Source organism: Salarias fasciatus, chromosome 15 (genome assembly GCF_902148845.1).
Source record: "Salarias fasciatus chromosome 15, fSalaFa1.1, whole genome shotgun sequence".
NCBI lineage: Eukaryota > Metazoa > Chordata > Actinopteri > Blenniiformes > Blenniidae > Salarias > Salarias fasciatus.
Window position 1 is genome coordinate 29,089,910 of NC_043759.1, and position 27,065 is coordinate 29,116,974.

The 27,065-nt window shown below is 53.8% G+C and overlaps 2 protein-coding genes across 5 annotated transcripts in view; one reads left to right on the forward strand and one right to left on the reverse strand.

The window, feature by feature from the left end:
• Nucleotides 1-348: 348 nt before the first annotated feature.
• Nucleotides 349-27,065, reverse strand: part of casp8ap2 (caspase 8 associated protein 2) — a 32,862-nt gene continuing 6,145 nt past the window's right edge. Inside the window, exons 2-11 of one of the 4 annotated variants that reach the window (XM_030111049.1) lie at nucleotides 26,614-26,622; nucleotides 21,716-21,726; nucleotides 10,980-10,985; nucleotides 10,700-10,744; nucleotides 10,425-10,499; nucleotides 9,629-9,744; nucleotides 6,842-9,345; nucleotides 2,545-5,494; nucleotides 1,474-1,573; nucleotides 349-1,391 (exon numbers count right to left, since the gene is read on the reverse strand). In XM_030111049.1, coding sequence (XP_029966909.1) covers nucleotides 1,338-1,391; nucleotides 1,474-1,573; nucleotides 2,545-5,494; nucleotides 6,842-9,345; nucleotides 9,629-9,744; nucleotides 10,425-10,499; nucleotides 10,700-10,744; nucleotides 10,980-10,985; nucleotides 21,716-21,726; nucleotide 26,614 — 5,862 coding nt within the window. In that variant the 5' untranslated portion in view covers nucleotides 26,615-26,622 and the 3' untranslated portion in view covers nucleotides 349-1,337. Of the gene's footprint in view, nucleotides 1,392-1,473; nucleotides 1,574-2,544; nucleotides 5,495-6,841; nucleotides 9,346-9,628; nucleotides 9,745-10,424; nucleotides 10,500-10,699; nucleotides 10,936-10,979; nucleotides 10,986-11,047; nucleotides 11,100-12,680; nucleotides 12,963-21,715; nucleotides 21,727-26,613; nucleotides 26,623-27,065 lie in introns of those variants that run through there. The other 3 variants (XM_030111047.1, XM_030111048.1, XM_030111046.1) reach the window with 3 other exon arrangements.
• Nucleotides 14,232-27,065, forward strand: part of mdn1 (midasin AAA ATPase 1) — a 39,552-nt gene continuing 26,718 nt past the window's right edge. Inside the window, 32 exon segments of the mRNA XM_030111045.1 lie at nucleotides 14,232-14,327; nucleotides 14,883-15,109; nucleotides 15,564-15,788; nucleotides 16,027-16,134; nucleotides 16,484-16,676; nucleotides 16,777-16,986; nucleotides 17,435-17,566; nucleotides 17,649-17,752; nucleotides 17,911-18,025; nucleotides 18,107-18,276; nucleotides 19,927-20,008; nucleotides 20,093-20,188; nucleotides 20,485-20,597; nucleotides 20,728-20,876; nucleotides 20,958-21,018; nucleotides 21,158-21,369; nucleotides 21,581-21,684; nucleotides 21,767-21,911; nucleotides 22,011-22,107; nucleotides 22,263-22,376; nucleotides 22,451-22,598; nucleotides 22,757-22,864; nucleotides 22,971-23,122; nucleotides 23,408-23,586; nucleotides 24,254-24,462; nucleotides 25,116-25,262; nucleotides 25,334-25,475; nucleotides 25,549-25,683; nucleotides 25,777-25,915; nucleotides 26,012-26,144; nucleotides 26,645-26,775; nucleotides 26,855-26,993. Of these exon segments, the coding sequence (XP_029966905.1) occupies nucleotides 14,232-14,327; nucleotides 14,883-15,109; nucleotides 15,564-15,788; nucleotides 16,027-16,134; nucleotides 16,484-16,676; nucleotides 16,777-16,986; nucleotides 17,435-17,566; nucleotides 17,649-17,752; nucleotides 17,911-18,025; nucleotides 18,107-18,276; nucleotides 19,927-20,008; nucleotides 20,093-20,188; nucleotides 20,485-20,597; nucleotides 20,728-20,876; nucleotides 20,958-21,018; nucleotides 21,158-21,369; nucleotides 21,581-21,684; nucleotides 21,767-21,911; nucleotides 22,011-22,107; nucleotides 22,263-22,376; nucleotides 22,451-22,598; nucleotides 22,757-22,864; nucleotides 22,971-23,122; nucleotides 23,408-23,586; nucleotides 24,254-24,462; nucleotides 25,116-25,262; nucleotides 25,334-25,475; nucleotides 25,549-25,683; nucleotides 25,777-25,915; nucleotides 26,012-26,144; nucleotides 26,645-26,775; nucleotides 26,855-26,993 (4,515 nt within the window).

Sequence of the window (27,065 nt, forward strand, 5' to 3'; positions counted from 1 at the left end):
GTTTATTCTGCACATATTTCAGATCATTTATCAACGTTTACTTCACACACTATTACAACAGAGACAAAGACTGTCAGGCAGCACAACCTGGGCAACATGTAATGCTCAGACGATGGCAGAAGCATTTCTTCAGAAGACAGCGGATACGTAGACGCAGACTGTCTTACTTTATCATGAAGAACCTCCGGATCGTGGACATGTCTCCTACGGCTCCCGCTCCAGACAGTGTCGGACCGATACCGAGTCGGTGGATCCCACAATGTTTTCAAGCCACTGAGTTTCCTTTCACAGCACCACCTCCTCCAAATGAGAGCAGCAAAACGTGACGCCATCAAAAATAAATAGAACTTTATTTTCAGTAAAGAACTATTTACAATATTCACAACTTCAAAACAATCCAGAGGTGATAAGTCAAACTGATTTTTAAAAAGCTCCGTTATAATAAAAGAAGAGAATTCTAAACATTTTCACAACCTTCACGTGGAATTAACACACAAACAACCATCATCAAATTCAAGACATCACGCAGAATGAAGGAGCCGAGGTCAAGTCTTCTCCAGAGAGCAGCAGCTGGAAAACCTCCTCAGCAGGAAGTCTTCGCTTCATTCAGGACTTATCGATCACGGCCCGCAAAGCGAAGATCGCATTTATTATCCTGTGAGGTTTGTTCAAATAATCTGAGGCGGCTGATGTGAGGAAGCAGAAACACTGCGCTGCGGCCTCACCTTCAAAATAAATACTTTATTACTCTGAATGCGGCAGCGGTAAATTCTGGCCCCCAGACTCCTTTTCCTGAAAGTCAGTCCCGGGTGAAAACCTGTTCAATACATGAAGTGGTCGACAGGAGGAAGACTTCCAGCCAACGTCCGAGTGACGAGGAATGAAGCTGATCGTGATCAGCGAGCTGACGTTTCCTCGGCCGCCGTCGTCAACGGTCCAGTCTTAAAAACCGAGAAAAACCTGGTTCTGGTTTTAAGGCTCGATGCTATTGTTGACTGCCCTGGTTCCAGGGGGGACTGGTTCAGGATGGGGGGTGGGGGGGGGACCTGGTTCCAGAGCAGTTCTTCCTTTCATGCAGTGAGAGGAAAATGAAATTTGACCAAAGTCTCTATATTTCTGCTGACGACAGGTCTTCATGGCTCCTGAACTCAGTGGACCATCACAAGGAGGGACCCTGGACCCCTCCTGTCAGGGACCCTGGACCCCTCCTGTCAGGGACCCTGGACCCCTCCTGTCAGGGACCCTGGACCCCTCCTGTCAGGGACCCTGGACCCTGGACCCCCATGCTCGTTCCTTCTTCTGCAGGATGTGCTCAGCCCTGTTGGAGTGGGACCAGATCAAGAGTCCATCTTCCTAAAAAGCTTCATCAGCTGGTGAAACCTGTGTGCGACCTGGGGAGGAGAAGAGCTGGAGGTTGGAGGATGTTTCACCTGAACTGTGGGTAACAAACAGAAGGAGGTTTGACTGGCTCACCTGCTCGGAGGGTTTGTGGAGTCTCTCGGACAGAGCAGAGAAAGTCTCGCGTGAAGCTCCTTCCGTCTTCAGGGCGATCAGAATAGCTCGATCTTCATCTCTGGAACAAACCAAACCATCAGGACATGAGGCAGAGCTGGAGCTCAGTCTGTACGGCGTCTTTTCACCACGTCTGACTGATACTTGATGTCGCAATAAATAAACTTCAAACTGCCTCTGAATTTGCTGGGTTGTTTTTTCTGACAGACTGTCAGAAAGCTGAAAGCGGTTCCTGGGGACCTCAGAGGTCTCGGTGGTTCATGTTCATGTATTTAGACCTGAGGCCGTTCAAGGCTTTACAAAGTCTGAGTTTGAAGTCAGTCCTGTGACAAACGGCCAATCAGAGCAGAGACTGGAGCTCAGGTATGAGGTGCTCCGCCCTCTTTGTGTTGGTGAGACTGTAGTTCAGGGAGCATGGACATGTTAAACAACAGAGGCCCGAGGATGGAGCCCTGAGGAACCCCACAAGTGATTGATTTTATTCGCTCACAGTTGCTTGACAAATGGCTGAACCCAACCACAAGCCACGGGTGAAATAAAGGTTTTGGTGTTAATAATAATCTGAAAAAAGACCAAGAAAACTGCCAGTGTACGTAAACGTATGAGTTCATGAAGGTTTTTAACAGCTTGGAATTTCAAACTGTTCTGACTTCAAACTGTTGTTTTAACTCTTTGATTAAATTATCTTAAACTATAGTGAAAATCTGATACTGTAGAAAAAAACCCAGTAACAAAGCTAGTTTTCAGCAAATGAAAGCAGAAATTAATACATAATTAATGTTTAAAATCACCCAATAACATCGTGGCTATGAATTATAATAAATTAAAAATGGCTATAAAATCAAATCTGTTTGAGACTTTTATCATACATCACTTGCACATCATAGCAATTTTACCAACTTTTAAATAAAGTTACAACAAAAGAAAGATTTGTTCTTCCATGGAAGTCTGACTGAATTTTAAACGGTCAAACCGGGTCAAAGGGAGCATCTCACTGATCTCAGGTTAATGTGAACAGAGGCGAGGACTGACCTGGTCCAGGCGATCACCACCTCGCCCTTCTTCCGGACCACGTTCTTGGCAGAGAGGCTGTTGGGGGACAGAGACGCCAGCGAGGACGGGGACTCCTTGTCCTTCCTGCTCTCCTCGTCTTTGGACCTCTTTGCCTTTGATTTCTTCTGGTGCTTCTTGCGCTTCCTGCTTTTGTTGTGATTCGTCTGTGGTTTTTGTGGTGAGCTGCTGGAGTCCTCTGCGATGGCGAGACACCTCTCGGACTCGGATACGTCCGTCTCGTCTCTCTTGGGGTCTGAAGTGAGCGACGCTCCAGTCTGAACCTGTTGATCACAGTCGGAGTCTCGGAGGTGATTCTGCACATCCGGACCCGATCCTGTGGATGAACCGACTGTCTTCTGAGGCTCGTCTGAGAGAACCTCTGAGGGACATTCTGGAGGTATGTCCTCTCTTCCAAGACCTTCTCGACTCTCTTCAGCAATGACTGTGCAGTCAGAGTTTTGACGGCTCGTGTCCAAACTGTCATCTAAACCCCCGTCAGGCAGCTTTGCCACAGACGGATCAGGAGAACAATTCCTGGAGGAGCTCTGAGACGATCTCTCTCTTTTATGAATAGTTTCTTTCATGAGTTTCCTTCTCTCCTTGTGTGTGAGGGTGGCATTCAGCTTGGCTGTAGTCTGACTGTTCGCAGAGCGTTCAGGGAAGTTAGAAATACTCGGCTCTGAAGGCACAGTACTGCCGGAACAGGAATCTTCATGAGACCTTTCAATAACTCCTGTGTTTGTTTGACTTTCCAGAGCCGTCCCATCATGCTCCTGGTGTCTTTGACTTTCCAGAGCCATCCCATCATGCTCCTTGTGTTCTTGGCTTTCCAGAGCCGTCCCATCATGCTCCTGGTGTTCTCGGCTTTCCAGAGCCGTCCCATCATGCTCCTGGTGTTCTCGGCTTTCCAGAGCCGTCCCATCATGCTCCTGGTGTTCTCGGCTTTCCAGAGCCATCCCATCACGCTCCTGGTGTCTTTGACTTTCCAGAGCCGTCCCATCATGCTCCTGGTGTTCTCGGCTTTCCAGAGCCGTCACGTCTTGCTCCTCGTGTTGTGCCTCTTCCGTGATGGTTCGGTCCAGACTGTCCTCGTCGGTCTGAGGGATACCTCCATTGGCCTGCCGGATCTTGACGATGAAGTGGTCGTTGGACTTCTCCATCACCAGCGCCTGCATGGGTTTGTCGGGATTGAAGACGAAGGGGGTGGCGAGCGGCGACGAGGCTCCGCTGCTGCTGCTGGGGTCGCAGCTGGAGTTATCGGTGTCCAGCGCGAGGTGAATGTCCTGCTCCGTAGCGTCCTCTCCGTCCATCAGGGCGTCCTCGCTGATGTGTGCGCTGATGACGCTGTCCGGCGTGGACACGAGGTGCATGCCGGCGCCGGACGGCTGCAGGAAGCTGAGGTGACTGTCGGATTTGAGAGGCGAGGGAATGGTGAGAGACACGGCTAGGTCTTCCGTCAGAATGGAGAAGGACTTCTGTGGCTGGACCGCAGTGTCCGAGGGAAGCTCCAGCATGCAGCTCTCATCAAACAAAGCCGGGTTCAGATGGACTGGGTCTTTCAGGCGTGGCGAAGACAGCCTGCGAGGCGAAATGCTCGCCCATGCCGCAACAAGCTTGGTGGGAGTGTCTAGTTTGGTTGGGGAAAACAGTTTTGATGGGGAATCAAACTTCGTTGGCGTGGCGACGCTAACGAATCGCTCCCCATCCTTCCTGGGAGAGGCGAGGGTCCAGGCACCGTTGTCTCCACCGCTTTCCAAAAGGTCGGAGCCTTGCAGGAGGCACTTGAAGATCTCTCCCATTTGAGAATCCCTCACCAGGTTGAAGGTTAAACTGGAGGCTTGTTGTTCTGTGAGCAGCTGGAAGTCGGTTTTATCAACCAGCAGGCCGTTCTGAGAGACCGCTACAGACCTGCTCTTCTCAGGAGTCGAGAGCTTTTTAGGAGGTAAAAACTCAGCTGCATCATTTGGAGGATTCGATTCAGCCTTCCCTTCTCTTTCTGTGATTCTGATGTCTTTCCCTCGGCTCCCCAGACCTTTCTTGTACGTGCAGGGCCTGGCGGGGTTCAGGCTGAAGGCAGCACACGGTGCTTCCGTCTGCTGACAGTGAGGCTTCCTGGTTGGAGACCGTGGAGGTTTATCCTGCCTGCCTGGCCTCTTGTCGTTGCTCTGACTCGGCCTGCAGAGGCCCTGAAGCGTCGCATCGATCTCCCGGAACAGGTAGTTGACCTGAGCGTCCACAAAGTCCCACAGCTTCTGCTTCATATCCACTGCCTGCTGTTCAAAGATGCGTTTCACGATGCCGTTGTTCGACACTTTGCTGAACACAGACGTGATCAGTTTCTTGAGCTTTGACTTCAGGTCTGCCGAATGACTGCAGATCGCCCCAAACTGAGCGCCGTCTACAAAGTCCACGAAGGACTCCTGGAAGTTGTCCATCACGCCATAGAAGCTCTTCTTGGGAAAGGTTTTATGCAGTTTCATGTACTTTTTCCGGATCTCGGTTCGAACCAGCTTGAATGTTTCCATGATGTCGTCGATGGTGGAAAAGGAAGCCTTGGTAGCTGCGGGCCGAACCGTTTTAAATCGACTCTTCGGACTTGGTGTTGAGCCAGCCGCTGTGTCACGGCTCTCCTTAGAAGCACGCTCATCTCGTGTCCTCTTCAGAACAGACTTAGGACTGGCTTTACTCTTCACTGGCGGGGCTAACTTCGCCCTCTTGGCTGCAGGAGCTGGAGAACCGGCTGGCGCTTCGTCAGGCTCACTCACAATTTCTCCTTCCTCCAGCTCAGTGTCCGAGAGGCCCGACGACGGGTCCGACGCCTTATCCGGCAGGTTCGGCGCGTCACGGTTAGCTGGAGAACCGGGATACTTGTTCTCTTTGTTTACATCCAACTTCTTCGAGCTGGCATCGAGAGGCGGACCGGAGAATTCTGCGACGGAAACAAAGAAGAGTTCGTTTGAGGAAACAGTCTCTCAGGTTAAACATTTACATAAGATGTACAAACAGTCAAAAGAGCTGCTAATTCCTAATTAAGGCCACACCATGGCTTCCAGCAGGCCTACGCCTTCTTTACGTTCACAATAGGGCTGTCGTGGTAAACCGGTATTGACGATAATCGTGGTATTAAAAAAATGAAATTTCAATTTCGTGTTTAAAATGCGCACATGATAATATCACATAGAGGATCTAGCGCCACTTGAAACGTGTTGAAGGGTATTTTCAAAACCCGCTCCTGTTCTTCCGTCCTGCTTCGTCTCCCTCCTGCAGCCCCCCTCCCCCTCCCCTCACATATAAACACAGCAGAGCACCGGTAGCGGCACGGCTCCCAGCTAGCGTGGCTCCCAGTTAGCGAGCGTCAGGAGTGAACTAAACATGTCGGCGGTGGCCGACAGCGACAGCGAGACGCTCTATCCTAACCCGAAAAAAGTGTGTTTAGCAACACTGACTGCACGTTGATGCTAGCCGGGTAGTAGTGGGGCCCCATTAGGTAGGTTCCAGACGTGTCATTGCAATGTGTCCGGGGGGTTTCAAGTTGTGTCGCCGTCTTCTCCGCTGGCCCCCTTCTAGCAACTAACCGGTGAGTACTCGGAAAAGGGCCCCATGCGGGGGATTTTCGACACGCTGTCGTTGCAGCGTCTAGTGTAGCGCCTTAAATTTGTCATTGAAATTGACTGATGTCAGCCGTCCCTCGGGACCCCCTTCAGCTCGGGGCCCTAGCCAGTAGCGGCGCCTCTGGCTGGAGAGAAGCAGCTGCTGCTCATTCCGCCTCCGATTTAAACAAACAAACAAAAATCCTGGGCAGTGTGGTGGTGGTACAGGATTTCACCCCAACAGGGCCGAGGGTTTTCATAACCCACCAACCCTACGTAAATGACGCCTCTGCTGTGGATCCTCTGTTAATCAGTTCATCAGATTTTAATTAGTTGAGTGTAACTACACTGTTGGTATGCAGTTGTACAGTTACTGTTCTCATATTGTTTATCATCTGACAGGTATTCTGAATGTAATTCATCTGGGAAAAGAGAGAAAACAAAAATAAAATTAAAGATGAATCTGAATGTTTGTACCATTATTAGTTACATTTTTGCTGATATCGTGATAATATCGTTATCGTGATATTTTTTGCCCACGATAATCGTGAAGAGAAAATTTGACATCGTGACAGCCCTAGTTCATAATCACTGAATATCTTCCCGTTAGAGAAGCCTGACACTCCTGCACAGAGCTGTATGTATAAATCACAATGTCCAGTCATTTTATCAGAGGCCAGCTGTACCTTTCTGAAGGCTCTTCACGTGTCCCGGCTTGCCATGCAGGTGGGACAGGGTCCTCTTGGCGCCGTGCACGGGGCTCCGGAGCGGGCTGATGGCGTCCGGGATCCTCTTCAGACCGTTGAGCGTGCGCATCATGGAGTCCTCGTCGTGGAGGAAGGGCCCGGAGCCGGACGCCTCCTGTCTCTTCCCGGGACTGAAGCTCTTCTTGGGTGTGACGTTGAGGCGACTGAGCCTCTCCGGCAGCTTCTCCTCGGAGACGCCGACGCCTCTGGGCGGTCCGACACGTCCGGCGGAGGAGCCGGGCTCTGCTGGACTCTCACCGGAGTCTTCCTGAGCCAGAGCCAAGATGGCCTCGCTTAAACTCAGTCCGTCCTGTGGGAGTGAGTCCAGGCTGAGAGTACCGGGGACAGCAGCGGCATTCTGGGAGGAGTCCAGTCGATTACTGCTTTGGTCCTCTAGAGCAGGGGGATGAGGTTCCTGTGGAGCGTCCTGAGGGGGGACAGGAGGAGGACATGGTTTCTGTGGAGCATCCTGAGGGGGGACAGGAGGAGGACATGGTTTCTGTGGAGCGTCCTGAGGGGGGACAGGAGGAGGACATGGTTTCTGTGGAGCATCCTGAGGGGGGACAGGAGGAGGACATGGTTTCTGTGGAGCGTCCTGAGGGGGGACAGGAGGAGGACGTGGTTCCTCTGGAGCGTCCTGAGGGGGGACAGGAGGAGGACATGGTTTCTGTGGAGAGTCCTGAGGGGGGACAGGAGGAGGACGTGGTTCCTCTGGAGCGTCCTGAGGGGGGACAGGAGGAGGACGTGGTTCCACTGGAGAGTCCTGAGGGGGGACAGGAGGAGGACATGGTTTCTGTGGAGAGTCCTGAGGGGGGACAGGAGGAGGACATGGTTTCTGTGGAGAGTCCTGAGGGGGGACAGGAGGAGGACATGGTTTCTGTGGAGAGTCCTGAGGGGGGGCAGGAGGAGGACATGGTTTCTGTGGGGAGTCCTGAGGGGGGGCAGGAGAACGAGCTTCCTGGTCAGGACTGGTCCTGAGGCTCGTGTCTTCGGCGGCGCTGCCCTCTGCTGGCGGTGGAGGAACGGCGAGCTGTCTGGGCGAATCCTGGGAGGAGCTCTGAGGAACCGGTCCTGGACGGAGAACCATCGGGTCCTCCACAGCAGCAGGCGGACCGCTGCTTTCCCCGCAGTCAGCTGACTGGAGCTTCCTGCTGGTGCGCTGTCCAGACTCCGTGGGGTCTCCGTCCTCCGATTCGGCGCCATCTGCCCGGCTCTCAGAGTCCGTCCGGACCTGGTCCTGGTGGTGCTGCAAACCCCGCCCCCCCTGGCAGGAGGGGCTGTCCTGTGGTTCTGGTCCTGGGAGCACAGGGACTTCAGGTTCTGCTGTGTCCGGGGACCGCCGGGGACCGAGCCCCCCCTCCTGTCCGTTCAGAGCTGAATTCGAAGCCTCGGCGAGTCCTGCTTCCGACTCGCTGACGTCGGCTTCATCAATGACGCACATGTCCTCCAGCCGGGGCGGGTCTCCGTCCCCGTCTGGCGTCCGTCCCCCCTCTGCCTCCTGGCCGCCGCCGCTGGCCGGCGCTGGCTTCTTGATGGGGGAGAGCGTTAAATTCAGCGTCTCCATGAAGCACAGCTTCCTGCTGGGGCTGTTTTCCTCGCCGCCGGGTTTCCTCCCATCAGCTGACTCTCTGGGGAATGTTTTCACCGTCTTTTCTCGTTTGTCCTCTTTGTTCCGTCGTTTGTCTCGTTCTCGCCCGCTCTCTGTCTGACTGTCGAGCTTCGGCCGCTGCTGGCCGTCGTCTTCCCGCCGCCGGTCCTCCCTCCTCTGGTGGTTCCTGTCTCGGGGATCTTTGCGCTCCTTGGCGGGATCGCTGTGGCGCTCGGCGTGGCGACTCCCTCTCCTGTGCTTGTCGCCCGTCCTGCTCGTCCTCTCTTCTCGCTCTCGGCTGTGGACGTCTTTAGAGCCTCGCGGCGCTCCGCGGTCAGACTCCGATCTGGATTTATCGTGCCTTCGCTCTCTGCTGCTGCTGCTGGCTTTCTTATCGGACTGAGATCTGTGCGAGGCGTCTGGAGACGAGGTTTTCGTCTCTCCGTCTGAGACTTCGCCTTGCCGTCGCCCTTCGGCTCGGTGGGATCGGATCTGCTCGGAGGCCGGGCCCGGCCTCTCCGAGGCGCCTCGGGGTCTCCTGGCGGGTGTCTCCGAGTCTTTTTCACTCTGCTTGTCCTCTCGGCACCGGGGCGTCAGTCTGTCGGCCGCTTCACAGTCTCTTCTGGGCGGAGCGTGAGACGACGGCTTCGGCGCTCCGGTCGTCTCGGTGCCTTCCCTCCTGCAGGTCTGAGCCGGATCCCCGGGAGGACGCGGTGGCAGAGGCGGAGCCGCGGGGGCGGGGCCAGGGGGTGGAGGAGGTGGTTTACTGGAGGAGGTGACTGTGGAGGCGCGCTGAGACTGATGTGGATCCTGCAGACTGAAGCGAGGCTGTGGATGGTAGTGGGACTTCTGTGACCTGAGGAACCAAAGTTTGGACAACTGCTGAAATATGAACCAACATCCGGGACATGTGTGAAGAACCGAGGGCCTCTCAGCTCTCACGTCTACCAAGCATCTTAAAAAGCAACATGCTGACAGGTTATTCGTGAGGAAGCGGCCACGGCGTGAAGCTCAGCCTCAGAGGCTTCAGAGAGACCCGGACAAAGCTACAAAGGAGGCTCAAACAAAGGCTCCGTTCCAAACGGACAAACTGTCCCCGTTCTAATGTTCTGGCTGATGCTGAGGAGGACGAGACGTACCGTTGAGACAGCCTCAAGATCTCCGCGTCTTTCCTCTTCACTTCCTGTCGGGCCGTTTGAAGAAGAGACGAGAGGTTCTTCTTCAGGCAGCAGTTCTCACTGGTCAGACCCGAGTTCTGCAGAGGGACAGACGGAACCGTGTGAAGGTTCTGTCAGGACAAATCTTCTGCCCTGCTGTTCTACATGCTCCATATCTTTTTTTTTAACTAACGACATTCAGAGAGAATGCAGGACGTGGAAGAATCTTCTTTTCAATATTTGGATTTCCTTGTGATTGATCCAGCTTGAGCTGTATTGATGAGATCAGCTGAAGTGACCAGGAGGTTTTGTTCCTGTCAGAACGTTTCTAGCTGGCGTTTTGAGACTATTCTTTCTGCTTGGTTACTCGAAAAAAGAAATTCCTGCTTCAAAATGTATTTCTCAGCTAAAACTGATTTTCTTCAGTCATTAAGGAAAATCTCGTGACACTTTACTTGAAGCACCCTGTATCACACATTATAAGTAGTTATAAACACTCATAAATGATCACAATGCTTTATAACCCACTATACAGCATGGGGTTAGGATTAGGGTTAGGTCCTGCTGTTATAAAGCATTGTGATCATTTATGAGTGTTTATAACTATAGCTATACAGTGCTATAATGTACTTATAATGTGTTATACAGGGGTGCTTCAAGTAAAGTGTTACCAAAATCTCTTTTACAGTCAATAAATTCACTTCTCAAAAAAATATGTTGAATAAAATAATTATTCTTCACGTGGCCTCTGGGTTGAGCAGTTGAGGAGACGCCTCACCTGGGTCTCCATCTGCTCCAGCCTCGCTCTCAGCTCCTCAATTTGGCTCTGAGCTGCTTCAAATCTGGATTTCAACTGCAGGAGCAAGAAGGAAAAAAGGCTGTGTGAGAGCTGCAGAGGTCAAAGGTCAGTGTTTTGTCTCCTGATCCAAGTCAAATCGACCCGATTCGCTCCGGGAACACAGACCCTTTACAGTGCAGTCTTTACAGCAGAAACATTAAAGCTTCAAAGAAACAAACTGCTTTCTGACTTCTTTCCCCACTTCTGTTCCTGACCTCGGCGTACGACGCCTCCTTGCAGCGCTCCTCCTCGGTCACCAGCTCCTCGTACAGGTCCATGGACTCTCGGAGGCGAGCGGCGACTCGAGGCGACTCTGGAAGCACACGGTCACATGACGTCCCGGCTGGGAGCGGAACGCTCGACCCAGGCCGGGAGGCTTCACCTGCACAGCCGCTCACGCCCACGTCCAGCCCGTCGTAGATGTCCACAGAGTCCTCGCTGGCTCCCGGGGCTGAGGACAGCGGCACACACACTTCATCCTCACCTCCCCTCAACATCGGACTGAAGGTCAGACCGATCCCGGCAGCTCCTGCAGTGTGTGCGGAATGCTGCCGTCTACTCACGAGCACAGGTGCGGTCCATCCTGCAGTGGTCTGAGTGGCTCCTCTACAGCACCTGAGGACCGGACAGGATCCACCAATCAGGTCAAGGCTTCATTTAAAGTACGGAGGCTGACCAGAGGCGGACGATGGTCACGCTCGCCCATTTCACATCATTACTGCTGATATCCCAAAACAACAGACATGAACTGTTCCTGCGTTTAAGGTTACATTCATGTTCCTTTAGTGTTTTCACCGGGGATCAACCCATCATCGGCGCCGATATTCAGCATTTTAACACATTTCAGTATCTGCGTTTTTTTTAATCCTACGGATTAAGAGATCGATATGGAACGGGATTATTTTAGCTCAGATGCAGCCGCGTCTCTCTGCCTGGAGTCTGCTCAGCCTCCAGCATCATCCCGCCCACAGCGTCGTCTGATTGGTTACACTCAGACGGCAGGGCTAGCAGCCAATCAGCACCGTGCCTGCAGAGCTATAGATATATGAGCATAGAGCAGAGGAGGAGAGATTTAACTCCTCACTGGCAGATTGATCCGGCTTTCCACACGGAGGAGACGCCGTAAAACACAGTAAATCACAGCATGCATTATAAAAAAATCCTGCTAGCTTAATGCTAACTTGTATGGGAAAACTCACTGACATGCTCACAGTTAGCACAACAATCACAGAACTTGCTGGAACAAATTAAACTGAGCAACATTTCACTGACTAAAGACAAAACACAAACAGGAAGCAGCTACGGAAGCCCCGAGGCTTTGTACTATTCAACATTTTGACACCAATATTTTCAGTTTTACTGAAAATGAATATCGGCTGTAAACATCGGTTATCGGCCTCCGCGGCTGCCAACAGTCGGTATCGGCCCTGGAAAAACCATACCGGTCTATATCTAGTTTTAACACCAAGTCCATTACACCTGCAACCGCTTCAGGAATAATACAAACGTGAATGGAATTAGATCAATCAGAACTTAACCTCTATAAATGGAAAAGAAGTTATAAACAAGCCTTCAGTGAAAGAGCAGTGTCAGCTGGACCACAGTACTCAAACTCATCAACATCATGTCCTCAAAGCTTTCAGGGAAAAACTTCACGGCATCGCAGTGAAGTAATACTGAGCAGCTTTTAGCCGAGTAAAGACAGGACTATGAAAGGCCACCAGAGGAGGTCACAGTCATCTGAGAGCGGTGTTACTGGTCATTCAAGCCCATCCAGATATAAACCTGGGTCTCAGCACCCTGCTGTCTCAGGACGTCAGTACTCACACACGCTGGAATAAAAAGCACACACAGGGCTCAGAGTTAAAACCCGGAGAGTTTTACACCAGACTGGAGTGAAAACTCCTCAGACTGGAGGCTACCTCACTCTTTTCTTCTCCTCTAGATTCTGCTGACTTATTTCGCACTAAGCTCTGCGCTCGGAGCAGTTATTTGGACCGTTTCTTCCTGTTTATTTCGGTGATCCGCGGTTAGCTCGGTGTCTCCGGGTCCAGTGTCCTCCGCTGAGTCCAGAGTTCACAGACTGAAGCTGCCGCAGGGAGACGCTCGGTTCAGGGACCGACGCGGAGCACGAGCCTCGCGGACGCCTTTCTGCACGCGTTATTTGGTAAAAACGTCTTTAAAACGCTGACTTACGTCCTCCTGTTGTTTACCACCGCCGCGCCAACACTTCATCGCACCGGAAGTGACGACATTTTCGCGCGGTCTGCAGCAGCTGGGGCGGGTTCACGGATTTCGGCAGCACGCTTCGCCAGGCGGGTCACGCGCCTGTCCTCTCCTGCCTCACGCGCGGAGGTTCGACTGGAGCGGATCCGGTCCGAACCGCCCCGGACAGGCGGGCGAAGCGACGTTCTCCGGTGTTCTCTGCTGAGAGGAGGCTGTCAGACCGGGTAGCGACAGACAGGACCTCTTCACAGGCAGGAGGCGGACGCCATGATACCCGGGGCGCGGACTGATGGCGTCATCACCACGCGACAAAAGCGTATCTATTAAATATAGCAGCTGTACAGTCTTTTCACATACATGTCTCAGCCAACAAAGGAAAAAGAAAGACAAATAGAGCTTTAAAACATTAATGTTTGCAGTCAGCTTAAACCAAAGTAAATAAGTTCTGATAGGAACTAGAGGGGAGATCACGTTACTTCAATGTTCGCTTCTGTTTTATCTAGAATATACTTTAAAATCCTGCTTAACAACCAAACACCGTCATATCTAACAGAGCTCTTAGTCCCATATTGATCCAGCACACTTGGTTCTCAGAGTTCTGTTTGTTGGAGGTTCCCAGGTTCTCCAAAAGTAGAAAAAGCGGCAGAGCTTTCAGTTATCAGGCTCCTCTCGAGTAGAATGGCTCCCAGTCTGAGTTCTGGAGGCTGAAACAGTCTGTACTTTAACAAGTTTCTATTTAGTAAAATTTCAGTTCAAGCTGCTTTGGAACTCTAACATTTTGTAAAGAAGCTGCTGTAAGTTTATCCTGCTGGAGAACCAACACCGAGCTTCTGTTCTGTCCTTTCTCTGTCAACATGTTTCATTTTTACATGTTACAAACATCTGCCACTCTGTGCTCTCTCTCTCTCTCTCTCTCTCTCTCTCTCTCTCTCTCTCGCTCTCTCTTGATCAATAAATTATTTGAGTTCATCAATGAATTAATTTCTTTTAATTTAAGTGAATCAGTCAGTGAGAAGACTGGGATGACACAAACAAGCTCAAATGAAATTAAATGTACTTTCTAATTTCTGTTTAGGTAAATAAAAAAGATGAAGATCTGAATAGACGTAAACATGAAAGTGTCTCTTGGCGAGAAATAAATTGTGACTGGATGGATGGAGGATGGATGTATAGAGGCTGGATGGAGGATGGATGAGCTCTCTGTCAGCGTGTTCTCTGTGTGTTCAAATAAAGTTGGGGACTGGAAAGGGGGCGGGGTCTATCCAGCTCGAACCGGAAGCAGTTCGTGTCCGCTCACATGTGGATTTTACTGAACGTGTGTTTGTTTCTGGACTGAGCGGACCGGAGCTGTTTGTATCGGAGCGCCGGGACCCGGACCCGTCAGGGACCAGAGCAGCGGACCGGACCCGTGTTTCAGGAAAACCCTTCCGACCATGAGCCCGCCGCGGTCTCCTCGCGGCGGGGACGTTTAACGGGTCGTGTCCGGATCAGAGAGGCTCGGACCAGACCCGGACCCGGACCATGGAGAACCTGGAAGTCAGCCTGTCGTCTCTCGGCACCATTTCCAGACATGTGGACCGGAACCACCACCAGCTGGGCCAGTACCTGTCCAAGCAGGTGAGCTGTACCCCGCCATGTGTCAGCCATGTGTCGGTGGGAGAGGAGCGGGGTCAGAGGTCACACTCTGTCACACTGAGGGTCACGTCCAGGAAAACCACACAGACACCTTCATCTAAACCCAGACCCAGGGAGACCCCCATCAGCTGTGGACAGGAGACACGACCCAGTCCACATCCTGGGAGATCACTTTACATGCTGAGAGGCTGAACCCTCCCCAGTCCCGAAGCTTCCTGTCTGAGCAAATGAGAAAAACCAGAGTGAATTCAGGCGGAAACCAGTTATTCCTCATGGATTAGTTACCGTGGATGTCAGTCCTCTGTCTGTGTTCAGTGTAGCGCTCACACCTCATCAACACCTCATTAATATCACATATTACTGAGGTATTAAACCTCATTAATATAGTATTAATCATAACACCTCTTTAATATCACATATTACTGAGATATTAGACAAGTATTTATTTTGTGATGATGATAAAACATGATGGGGGCGAGAGAGAGGACGCTGTTAGCAGATCATGAGACCGATCATGTGTGTGTGTCCTGTTCTCAGATCTGGAGCCACCAGGACCGCCAGTGCATCCTGGACTGCCTGGCCCAACTGCTGCTGGAGAAGGATCACACCCTGCTGATCGCCCGACACCTCCGGCCGCTCGTCCTCGACCTGCTGGAGCGCAACGCCGAGCGGGTGAAGGCGGGCGGCCGCATCAACCACGACCTGCACGAGCGCCTGTGTGTGGCCCTGAGCAGGCTGCTGGGCGTCAGCCCCGACGCGCCGGCGTGAGTAGCACCCGTCCCCGTCCACGTCCCCGTCCCTGTCCCCGTCCCCGTCCCCGTCCCCGTCCCCGTCCCCGTCCCCATCTGCCATCCGAAACCCGGCAGCACTCACAGCTCGCCAGCAGCTCCAGGATCAGCTGTGAAGGCTTCACCACGGGCAGCAACAATGCTAATGCTAAACGCTAACCTCCAGAGTCCTGCGGGGGAAATTCTTATAAATCTGACAGAGCTGGTGCAGGTGGACGGGAAGGCTTCAGGTTTTCCAGGAGGCTAAATGTTGAGTGTTCAGAGTTCAGAGAACCAGTACGAACATTCCCACGCAGAGTCTGCAATTTATCAACTTCCACTTAGAAATGTGTGTAAGCATGAGCAGAGTTCTGACCGTGTTCACACACAGAACCTGGCGGACCGTCCCCAGACTCGGGACTCGCACCCTGAACCCTGTCCTCTCCGTCAGGTTTGCCGCCCGGTACTTCAGCGGGGCCCCCCCGGTCTTCCAGAGGCTGTTCTTCACCAGCGAGGAGTCGGCGGCCGTGCAGTACGGCCCCCGCAGGATGAAGCTGCGGGACCTGATGGGCGCCACGCTGCGCTTCCTGCACAGCGACTGCGCCAAGTTCCGGATGCTGTGGGACTGGAGTCCCTGCGTGTCCCAGCTGCTGACCAGCGACGTCATGGTGCGAGGGTACGTACCGCCGCCGGGGGGCGGGGCCGGGGTGAGGGTACGTACCGGCGCCGGGGGCCGGGGCCGGGGTGGGGGTACGTGCCGGGGCCGGGGTGGGGGTACGTACGGGATCTGGGGGGCGGGATGATGATCTGTATTATAAAGTGATAAAAACAATGGACATTAAGGTGGAGTATTTTCCCAATTTTCTGTTGATTTATTGTGTTTCTTTATGTTTCGTTCTTCTTGTTTCTCACAGCTACACGGCTCACTGCCTCGCTCTGGTCTCTCATATGACGGACAATCAGAAGACCATCTTCCTCAGGAAGGTTCTGGCAAACGAGGAAATCCTGCACATGAAAATCCGGTAAGCGAAGCCTGGCAGGGGTCGCTGGAAGGTTGAACCTTCATGTCTTTATTAACCCTCTGATCATTCACCGGCACAAAACGCTGTCTTTAATTATTCTTTAGGGAAAAAAATTGGTATTTAAAAAGTTAAAATTGTGAAAAAGATGAAAAATTTAGTAGATTTCAACACATTTGAAGTGATTTTGGTATCTGGGAGAAAAGGCAGGAATAAGGACGGATGTTTGGACAGTATTGGCACCGAAATGGTGAAAATGTGCTGAGAATTCCAGCAAAGTAAAAAGAACCTTAAGAACGACGCCTCAGCCTCTGCCCGGTTCCACATGGTCCTCATGATCCCTGTCCCGCAGGGCCCTGGAGGAAACCCAGCAGCTGGAGGTGGAGAAAGCTCTGGTTCTGGCCAATCAGGGCTCGGTAATGTGGCGCCAGGAGAAACCCAACAAGTTCACCCGAGGACAGGTGGTGTCGGAGGACCTGTCCCCCAACGTGGTGGCCGTGTGCGGAGTGGTTCTGCCCCGGATCGTCCCCAGAACCTCGGATCAGGTACCGACGTTTTCCCCGGGAGGACGTCTCTCTGCCGTCTTTCCTCACGCCTCGTCTCTTCCTTCACGCCTCTCTCTCCTCTGGTCTGGTCGCCCCCCAGCCCCCCCTGAAGGACCTGGTGCTGGTGGAGTCCACCAGCAGGAACCTGCGCCGCCTGGCCCTGGCCGTGGCGTCCCAGAAGCCCGTGCTGCTGGAGGGTCCGATCGGCTGTGGGAAGACGGCGCTGGTGGAGTTCATGGCCGCCATCACCGGCCACACCAAGGCCTCCGAGATGATCAAGGTCCAGCTGGGTGATCAGACCGACAGCAAGGTGAGGACCAGCCGGAGACGCAGGGCTTCTGGTCAAATCCAGGAAGTGTGTCTGACCGGTTTATTCAGATCGGGAGGATTCAGTTAAATAAATCTTGTCTTGCTTTGTTGTGTCCTGTCATGTTTTTTGTTGTCTTGTCGTGTCTCATTGTGTCTTTTTGGGAATTGTTGTCTTGTGTTTTCTTGTCTCGTCTGTTGCGTCTCATCGTGTCTTGTGTCTCGTTTTGTCGTTCCTTGTCTTGCCGTGCCTCGTCGGGTTGTCTTGTGTTTCGTCATGTCTTTTCTTGTCGTGTCTCGTTATGTCTTGTTGTCTTTCCTTGTCTTTTCGTCACGTCATGTCTTGTTGTGTCGTCTTTCTTTTTGTTGTGCTTTGTATTGTCATGTCTTGTCGCCCCGCCCCGCCCTGTCCCACCCCGTCCCGTCCTGTCCCGTCCTGTCCCATCCCTCAGATGCTGTTGGGGATGTACCGCTGCACCGACATCCCGGGGAAGTTTGTGTGGCAGGCTGGAGCGCTGACGCAGGCCGTGTCCAGAGGCCAGTGGATCCTCCTGGAGGACATCGACCACGCCCCTCTGGACGTGGTGAGCCGTCTGTCCGGCAGGGGCCGCGTCTCGTGTGGTCTCGGTGGAACGTTGTCTCAGACCGGAACCCGGCTTGTTTCAGGTCTCTGTGCTGCTGCCTCTGATGGAGAACAGGAAGCTGATGATTCCGGGACGGGAGGACTGCATCGACGTCGCTCCCGGATTCCAGTTCTTCGCCACTCGACGGTACAAACCTCAGTTCTCCACAAATCTGGAAATTTAAGAAAGAAAACCGTGGAAATGAGCATTGTTAGAAATGGCAGGTGGAAGTGCCGCACAGAGCCAGCGTTAAAGCCTGACTGTGCTCGGTGAAAGCGATGTGACATGGTGTCTCTGTCCTGCAGGACGTTTTACAGCGGGGGGAGCTGGCACAGACCGCAGAACTCCCACGCTGCACTGCTGGACAAGTACTGGACCAAACTCCAGATGTTCAACATGAGCAGAGACGAGCTGAAGAAGGTCAGTGAGGGCTCCGTCGCACTGCTAGGCCCAAACCATCAGTCCCTCTGGCAGCCGCTCTGAACGCTCTCCTCTCTGCAGGTTCTGGTCAGCAGGTTCTCCAGCCTGGCGCTGGTGTCGGACCGCCTGCTGGATATCTACTGTCAGCTGACCGGGGAGAACCACTCCGACCCGGAACCCAGCAGCCGGCAGAACCCCGAGAACCCCGAGGACAGGAGCTCCGTTCTGGAGGGCCGGTCGCTGTCGCTGCGGTGAGGAGCGTCCGTTTAGTCTGCAGCAGTACTCCAGTACACACTGTTATTTATTTGTTTATTTATCTATCTATCTAGGGACAGTGCATACTGATCAACACTTCTTTTCCAATAAGACTGTAAATACGCCAGAATTCACCTTTAGCTCATTTACATCTGTAGTCCCTGAGCAGGTTGTTAAAAATGGGAAATAAAAACCGTTCATACAAAACACCTAATCCACAGTACAGTACAATACAGAAGACTTTAGGGATGTTTGGGTAAACCCAGTGACAGAATTTGGCTTGTATTTAGCCATGATTATCCATGGTTCATGACGATTCTGTGGATTTCAAAGTGGCATGCATGAAGTTTTGGGTTATGGTTAGGTCTGGTCTTATGTGTCTGATGTTGGCTAAATTGAATTTAATGGTGTTTTCTACCTTTTTAACGTGCTTTTTAAATGTCAAGTTTGAGTCTAATTTGATTCTGAGATATTTAAATTCAGGCACTACCTGAATACTGTTTCCGTTGATCACGGTGTCGGGGTCGGATTCTGTGGACTTACGTGAGAAAAACATAGAAACCGTTTTGTTTGTGTTTAGATGTAAACATGAGTCCCTCAACCAGTCAGACACCTGGACCACAGCTGCATTCACTTTATCTGCTGCTTGTTGTTTAGTTTCAACATGTGTGTAAATAGCTGTGTCATCGGCGTACATCTGTATGGAGACAGCTGGACAGACAGAAGGCAGATCATTTATGTGTAAACTAAAAAAAAGAGGCCCCAGTATCGATCCCTGGGGAACTCCAAAGTTACAGTTGAGATTTGTTGACTGGGATTTACCAATGCGGACACTTTGCTTCCTGTTTGATAAATATGAGTTAAACCAATTAGCTGCTTCCACAGAGAAATTAAAAGAAGACAGTTTGATAAAAGTACCTGATGGTGTACAGTATGGAACGCTTCTGAAGGTCCAGAAATACTGCCCCACAGCGCCACCTGTGTCCAACATCGACTGAACACCTTCCAGAACGTAACGGTTGGAGCGAAAACCCAACTGAAGAGGGTGTAAAGGAGCGTGGCTTCTGTTCAGATGGGCAGGCAGCTGTAGTAAACTGATGGGCCTGAAATTAGCCACGTTTGTTTGGTCACCAGCCTGATAAATGAGTCACAGCAGCCGCTTTCCAAGTATGTGGAAAAATACTTTGCCTGATAGATTTATCAGATGAGCCCAGTACACACTGTAATCTACAGCAGTACTCCAGTAAATACTCTAATCTGCAGCAGTACTTCAGTAAATGACGTTGGCCTGTATATATCAAACTATGCAGCAGTCCCATTCCCCCTCTCTCTCTCTCCTCACACACACACACACACACACACACACACACACACACACACACACACACACACACACACACACGCCCTGCAGAGGATCGAACAGCCATGTTCTGCTCTGTTCTCCGATAGAACAGCTGACTGTATGTTTGATTGATCGATGTGGTTCCTGCTGCTGCCTCAGGTCAACACATGTGTGCAGGTCACAGAGTTCGTCCTGCCGTCTGTCCTCTGTCCGTTCCTGTTGTCTGCCCTGTTTTCTGTCCTGTCTCCTCTGTCCTGTTGTCTGTCCTCTGTCATCATGTTTGATGGACTTCCTGGTTCTGCAGGGACCTCCTGAAGTGGTGCGACCGGATCAGCGTGAACTTCGACGGGTCCTCGTCGGCCACGGCGCAGAACGTCTTCCAGGAGGTCTGTTCCTGTGATGCAGAGCGGTGAGAGCGGTTCTCCTGGGTTCTCAGCAGAAGACGAACAGGTGTTGTCCTTGTCCCTCAGGCGCTGGACTGCTTCACAGCCATGCTGTCCCGCTCGGAGAGTCGGCTCCGCATGGCCGAGATCATCGGCAGCAAACTCAACATCTCCAGAGAGAAGGTACCGAGCAGAGCCCGAGGTCTGCATTTCAGTCCAGCTTTGTAATTTGACATCAGCCTCCCTCTCTCGCCGGCTAATAAATATCTACAGTCGGCAAAAACAAACATCTGATGTGGTCAACAGTGACTAGAAAGTGTAGTCATGTCACTGAGACGTGAGACCAGCAGCAGGACAGGAGACACACCTGGACAGAGACATCTGGACTCTGTTACATGGATGCTGGAAGAGGAATCCTGGATGTTTGATTGTCCCCCTGTCCCCTGTCCCCTGTCCTCTTTCCTCTCTGTGTGTTGCAGGCGCACCACCTGTGCCGGCTGTACCACCCCGCGGTGAGAGTGTGTGATCTGGAGGTGTGTGTGGGCCGAGTGACGCTGCCCCGCAAGCAGACCGAAGCCGTGCAGCTGAGTGTGTAAGTGCTTCTGACGGCAGGACCGGGACGGTTCCGGTTCTGATGGTTCCGGTTCTGACGCTCTGGTTCTGACGTTCCGGTTCTGACGGTTCCGGTTCTGATTCTTGGGTTCTGACGCTCCGGCTCTCAGCTCCCAGCAGACCTTCGCCGCCACCCGGCCGTCCTCGGTGCTGCTGGAGCAGCTGGCAGTGTGTGTGGCTAGAGGAGAGTCGGTGCTGCTGGTGGGAGAGACGGGGACGGGCAAGACCTCCACCGTGCAGCACCTGGCCGGGATCACAGGTTAGAACCCCCAACCCCCCCCCCCCCCCCCCCCCAGCTCCACCTGATCCTCTCTCACTGTGGTGCGTTCACTGACTGCAGGACACCGGCTGAAGGTGGTGAACATGAACCAGCAGAGCGACACTGCCGACCTGCTGGGAGGGTGAGGCTCCACACACACTTTACACACTCCATATACACTCCACACACACTGTATACACTCCACTACACACTGTACACACAGCAGACCTCATGCCCGCAGTGCGTTGACCCTGCGGAGTGTGTGTCGGTGTGCGTTGCAGCTACAAGCCGGTGGAGCACCGCCAGCTGCTGCTGCCGCTGCGCGAGGCGTTCGAGGACCTGTTCTCCCAGACGTACTCCCGGCGGCAGAACCTGACCTTCCTGGGCCACGTCCAGACCTGCTTCAGGGGCAAGCGCTGGCAGGACCTGCTCACCCTGATGGACCACGTCTGCAAGTCCGCACTGAGGGCCGAGCTGCAGGACCACAGCAACGGTACACACACACACACACACACACACACACACACACACACACACACACACACACACACACACACACTGGACAGAACTCACTTACTGGACACACAGTACAGCATACACACACAAAACACACATGGTACACTCGCTCAGTGGGACTGAGGAACTCTACTAATGACCCGTGCGTGTGCGTGTGTGTGTGCGTGTGTGTGTGTGTGTGTGTGTAGCGGCTGTGCTGCAGGAGCAGTGGGAGCTTTTAGCCTCCAGACTGAGTCAGACTCAGCAGCAGATCCGAGCCTGCGAGGCGGCCATGGTCTTCTCCTTTGTGGAGGTGAGGCGGACGCACACACACACTCTCACACAGACGCACACACTCACGCACAGAGGCGGCTGACGTGCGCTGCGGCCTGCAGGGGGCGCTGGCTCAGGCTCTGAAGAAAGGCCAGTGGATCCTGCTGGATGAGATCAACCTGGCGGCTGCAGAGACTCTGGAGTGTCTGAGCGGACTGCTGGAGGGCAGCGAGGGCTCGCTGGTGCTGCTGGACCGAGGGGACACTGGTACACACACACACACACACACACACACACACACTGGTTCTGCTGGTTCTGGTCTCTCTCTTCGTCTGGTCGCTCCTGAACAGAGTTCTGTTTCCTCAGAGCCTCTGGTTCGACATCCGGACTTCCGCCTGTTTGCCTGCATGAACCCGGCCACCGACGTGGGGAAGAGGAACCTTCCTCTGGGCCTCAGGAACCGGTGAGAACCCCTGGCGGGAGCCTCGGTCCCGGTCTGGACCCAGGTCTCCGGTCTCTGTGTGACTGGATGCTAAATGTTCGGAGTTGTGCTGCCGGGACTTTCGCGGACTAGAGGAGCCATGAGAAGAGCCGGTCTGAAGCGGATCTGTGTCTCAGGTTCACCGAGCTGTACGTGGAGGAGCTGGAGAACGAGGCCGACCTGCGGGTCCTGGTCTCAGACTACCTGAGGACTCTGAACCCCCCCAAGAGCGTGGTCTCTGGGATCATCAGGTGGGTGTCCAGGACTGGGTCTGGGGGGGTCTGGGGGGGTCCGGCTCTGGTTTCTCACCCCCTCCTCTGTGCAGCTTCTACCTGGCGGTCCGGAAGGAGGCCCAGGCCCACCTGGTGGACGGGACGGGCCACAGGCCCCACTACAGCCTGCGGACCCTGTGCAGGGCGCTGCGCTTCGTGGCGGCCGACCCCTGCCACGGCCTGCAGCGCTCACTCTACGAGGTAGGGGGCGCCGGCGGGCTGAAGCGCTGTTCCTTTATGTCTCCATTTGTACCAAATAACACCCGGTGATGGGCGTAGTTTGACATCAGCCTCTCCTGGTGTCGGATGTCTCTCGCTCCCTCTGCTCTCTGGGTTCTTGACTGCCGTCTGGTTCTCAGGGGTTCTGCCTGAGCTTCCTCACCCAGCTGGACCGGAGCTCCCACCCCCTGGTCCAGAAGCTGGTCTGCCAGCACATCCTGATGGGAAACCTCAAGTGTCTGAAACAGGTGAGGCCGCCTGGACCCGAGGTCCTCCGCCCGCCACGCTTCAGCGCCCTGTTTTTACAGCCCTGGGGTTCCCCAGCCGGTTTCTGACGGTGCCGTGTTCCCGCAGCCCATCCCGGCCCCCCCGGCCCGGCGCTGTGTGGAGATGGAGGGTTACTGGGTGTCCCAGGGCGAGCTGGAGCCGGCCGTGGACCCCAGCTACATCCTCACCGCCTCCGTCAAGCTCAACCTGCGGGACCTGGTCCGGGTGGTGTCGGCCGGGTAGGAGAACCCTCACTTCCTGTCTCTCTGGAGGTTCCCTCGGCGGCTGGCGGCCGGCCGTCCAGAGCCTCACGCTGCTCCTCTGTTTGAAGGGTTTCACAGTGAAAACTGACTGCAGAGGTTTTACTCTGAAGAAAGTCCCCTGAGATCAGACGATCATCCGTGCGGCGCCGCTCGTGTTTCAATATGTCCGCTCCGTCGCTCCGCTCAATAGCCGTTAGGATCGACCGGGAGCGTTCAGGCGCTCCGCAGCGAGCTGATGGCGGATCGATGTCCTCTCCGCAGGACTCACCCGGTCCTGATCCAGGGCGAGACGTCCGTGGGGAAGACCAGCCTGATCCGCTGGCTGGCCGCCGCCACGGGGAACCAGTGCGTGAGGATCAACAACCACGAGCACACCGACATCCAGGAGTACATCGGCTGCTACTCGTCCGACGACCGCGGGAAGCTGGTCTTCAAAGAGGGTAGGGATACTCGGAGCTGCTGCTCCCCCTACAGGACGGTTCATTCTCCGTCAGTAACACCAGTGTGTCAGTCCTCACCGAGGACGAAGACAACCAGGGTGAAGAGTGACGATTAATCTGAAATGCTTACGGTAAAAACTACAGACACGTCCAGGATCAGGGTTCGCTTCGAGCACCAGTTTAGGTGGAGGTGAAGAGTGAGACTGAGGGTGGAGGTGATGGGATGAGCAGGGTGTAAAGGAAGGGTGGAGGGAGTGGGTCAGGGCAGAAGGTTAATTATTTACCTTGATGAAAACAAAGACGAAGGTCAAGAATGACGGATCTGAGTAAATACTGAGGTGAAGACTGGAAAAAGACAGGGTGCTGGTACGAAATGAAGATGATGCCTGAGAGCTGAGGTCAGTGGCTGGAGTGTCAGGGAAGGGTCAATGCAGTGGATGGAAAACCATCATCAATACACGAATGTCTGGATGAAAATCCACTTGGGACAATGTAAAGGATCAAGATGTAGAGTGAGATGAAGCCTGGAAATGAAGGTGATGGGTCAGTGAAGACAGGCTGAAGGCAAGTGACATGAAATCTAAAGACTGAAGGTGAGACTCTGCCGTCAGTCGGCGGGACGCCAGGGTAACCCTCCCTCCACGGCCTTGCTCTGTGTGCGCTGCAGGCGTCCTGATCGACGCCATGAGGAAAGGCTACTGGGTGGTGCTGGACGAGCTGAACCTGGCGCCCACCGACGTGCTGGAGGCGCTCAACCGCCTGCTGGACGACAACCGCGAGCTGCTGGTGGCCGAGACGCAGGAGGTCATCAAGGCCCACCCCCGGTTCATGCTGTTCGCCACCCAGAACCCGCCGGGGCACTACGGCGGCAGGAAGGTAATCTGTGCAGTGGTCGGTGCTCTCGCCTCACGGCGAAGGGATCCAGGTTCAAATCCCCGTTTCCTCCCACATAAACGTAAACGTAAGCCCTGGACTGCCAACAGCTCTGCACAGCGCCACGCTGGGATTGATAAAGAAATAATCAATAGATATGATGGCTTCACGCTCTTCTGCATCACTTTTCAATATAATACCTCCCGAGGCCGTTCACACCGGTTCAGGCTGAGACTTGTATAGAAAGCAGCTGCTGAATTAATATTGATTAATAAATATTGATTCATGTTGTTGAGCTAATGGCGTAGCACTTGTTTATAGTGCGCCACCTTCAGATCAAACATGCACTTTGTAGGTTATTGACTAAAAAAAAAATAATAATAATAATCCATCAAAGCAGCGTCCAGCCTTTTGCCTTTTCACTGGATTTGTTTTAACGTGGGATTCAAAGTATCCAGGGATGGAATGTTGGGGACATGAGGAGGGCCGTGGACCCATGCTGGTCGTTTCGTGTGATTTCAGTGTAAAGGTTCCTTGTGTCTTCATAGTTTTATTTCTCTGATGTGAGACGGCTCATGCTCTGGTCCTGAGCGGGTCAGTAGATTGACGTAGTTCTCTCCAGAACTGGACCGACCTGCTTCCCTCCGTCCCTCCAGGTTCTCTCCAGAGCGTTCAGGAACCGCTTCGTGGAGCTGCACTTCGACGAGCTGCCCAGCGCGGAGCTGGAGACCATCCTCCACCAGCGCTGCAGCCTGCCTCCGTCCTACTGCACCAAGCTGGTCCGGGTCATGCAGGACCTGCAGGTGAGTGTGGAGCGCCGCCGCCGTCCGGCCGGACCGCGGGCCGTCCTGACCGCGCTGCGTTTCCCCCGCAGTCCCTCCGCCGAGGCTCGTCCGTGTTCGCGGGGAAGCAGGGCTTCATCACGCTCAGAGACCTGTTCCGCTGGGCGGACCGCTACCGGCTGCAGGAGCAGACCGAGGCCTCTCAGGACTGGCTGCAGCATTTAGCAGACGACGGTGAGAACCGGGCGGTCCCCGTGGCGACCGGCGGCCGGCGGAGCCCCGCTGACGCTCCGGTCCTCTCTGGCAGGGTACATGCTGCTGGCCGGACGCGTGAGGAAGCCGGAGGAGGAAGCCACCATCGCCCACATCCTGGAGAAGCACTTCAAGAGGACGGTGAACCCGGAGAGCCTGTTCTGCCAGAAGCAGGTCACCAGCCAGTTCAGTGAGTTCGCGCCGTTCATCCGCTCATCGACCAGACGGGGCATCGACGGGAAGCCGTGCGCTCATGGGTAATGTGAGCCGCTGTGATCGGCAGGTCCCTTCATCGACAGCATCGCCGGAGTCCCGGAGGAGTTTCGCCACGTGGTCTGGACCCACGGCATGAGGCGCCTGGCCGTGCTGGTGGGGCGAGCGCTGCGGTTTGGCGAGTCTGTCCTGCTCGTGGGAGACACTGGGTGAGAGTCCGAGTCTCATCTGTAACGGACAGAGATGGGGACGGGTCCCTGGTGATCTTGGCCGCTCAGCGGTGGTTCACGCCGTTTCCTCCTCAGGTGTGGGAAGACGACCATCTGCCAGCTGTTTGCTGCTTTGGCCGGACAGAAGTTCTTCTCCGTCAACTGTCACCTGCACATGGAGACGTCCGACTTCCTGGGAGGCCTGAGGCCCGTCAGACACACTCACCAGGTAACCTGAGCCGGTCCCAGCAGCACTAACAAGTTCCAAGGTGAAGGACACACAGCTTGACTAGATTTCACTGTAGACTTCATTTCCTTACCATTCTTGCTGAAGCCTGCAGGCTTCCTCTAAGGCGTTCCTCCAGGATCTCTCTCTCTATTTGAGTTTCTTCTTTTTATTATTTATTTGCTCGAGACAGATCTTTCATGCTCTTAACCTCTATGCAGATGACACACACATTTATCTTAAGAGCTTTATTAGCTGCCTATAAGCTCTATAACCTGAATGGGAACCGGCGTCTTTCTAACACACACAACTCAAATGGACTCAGAACATGCGATCATGAAGACAGAACGAGGAAGGTTCTGGAGGAGTGTTTCTCAGAGAGCAGGTGGACCGGATGGCCCAGGGTCTGTGGTTCAGTCAGATTACCTGTGCAGAGTTTCTTGAAGACTTGTTGTGCTGGAGCTTCCAGGACTGTGAACTCCTCCTCCTTGTCCTCTCTGCAGACGGACGGCGAGGACAGCAGGCTGTTTCAGTGGCACGACGGGCCCTTGGTGCTGGCCATGAAGGAGGGCGGAGTCTTCCTCATGGACGAGATTTCTCTGGCAGACGATTCGGTGCTGGAGAGACTCAACAGGTATGAGCTCACCTGAGAGACCTGGAGATGAATGAGGGGCGTGAGGCTTCAGCAGTACGGCCTGTCTCGTCCCGCCCAGTGTTCTGGAGACGGAGAAGTCCCTGGTGCTGGCAGAGAAAGGTAGCGGGGACAACGACGACGTGGAGCTGATCCGAGCGGCGGCAGGTTTCCGGCTGGTCGCCACCATGAACCCCGGAGGAGACTTTGGGAAGAAGGAGGTAAGACCCCGATGCCTGGAAGACCCGCCCAGAGAGCGGAGTCCGCAGTGGACTCACGGCGACCCTCCCTGT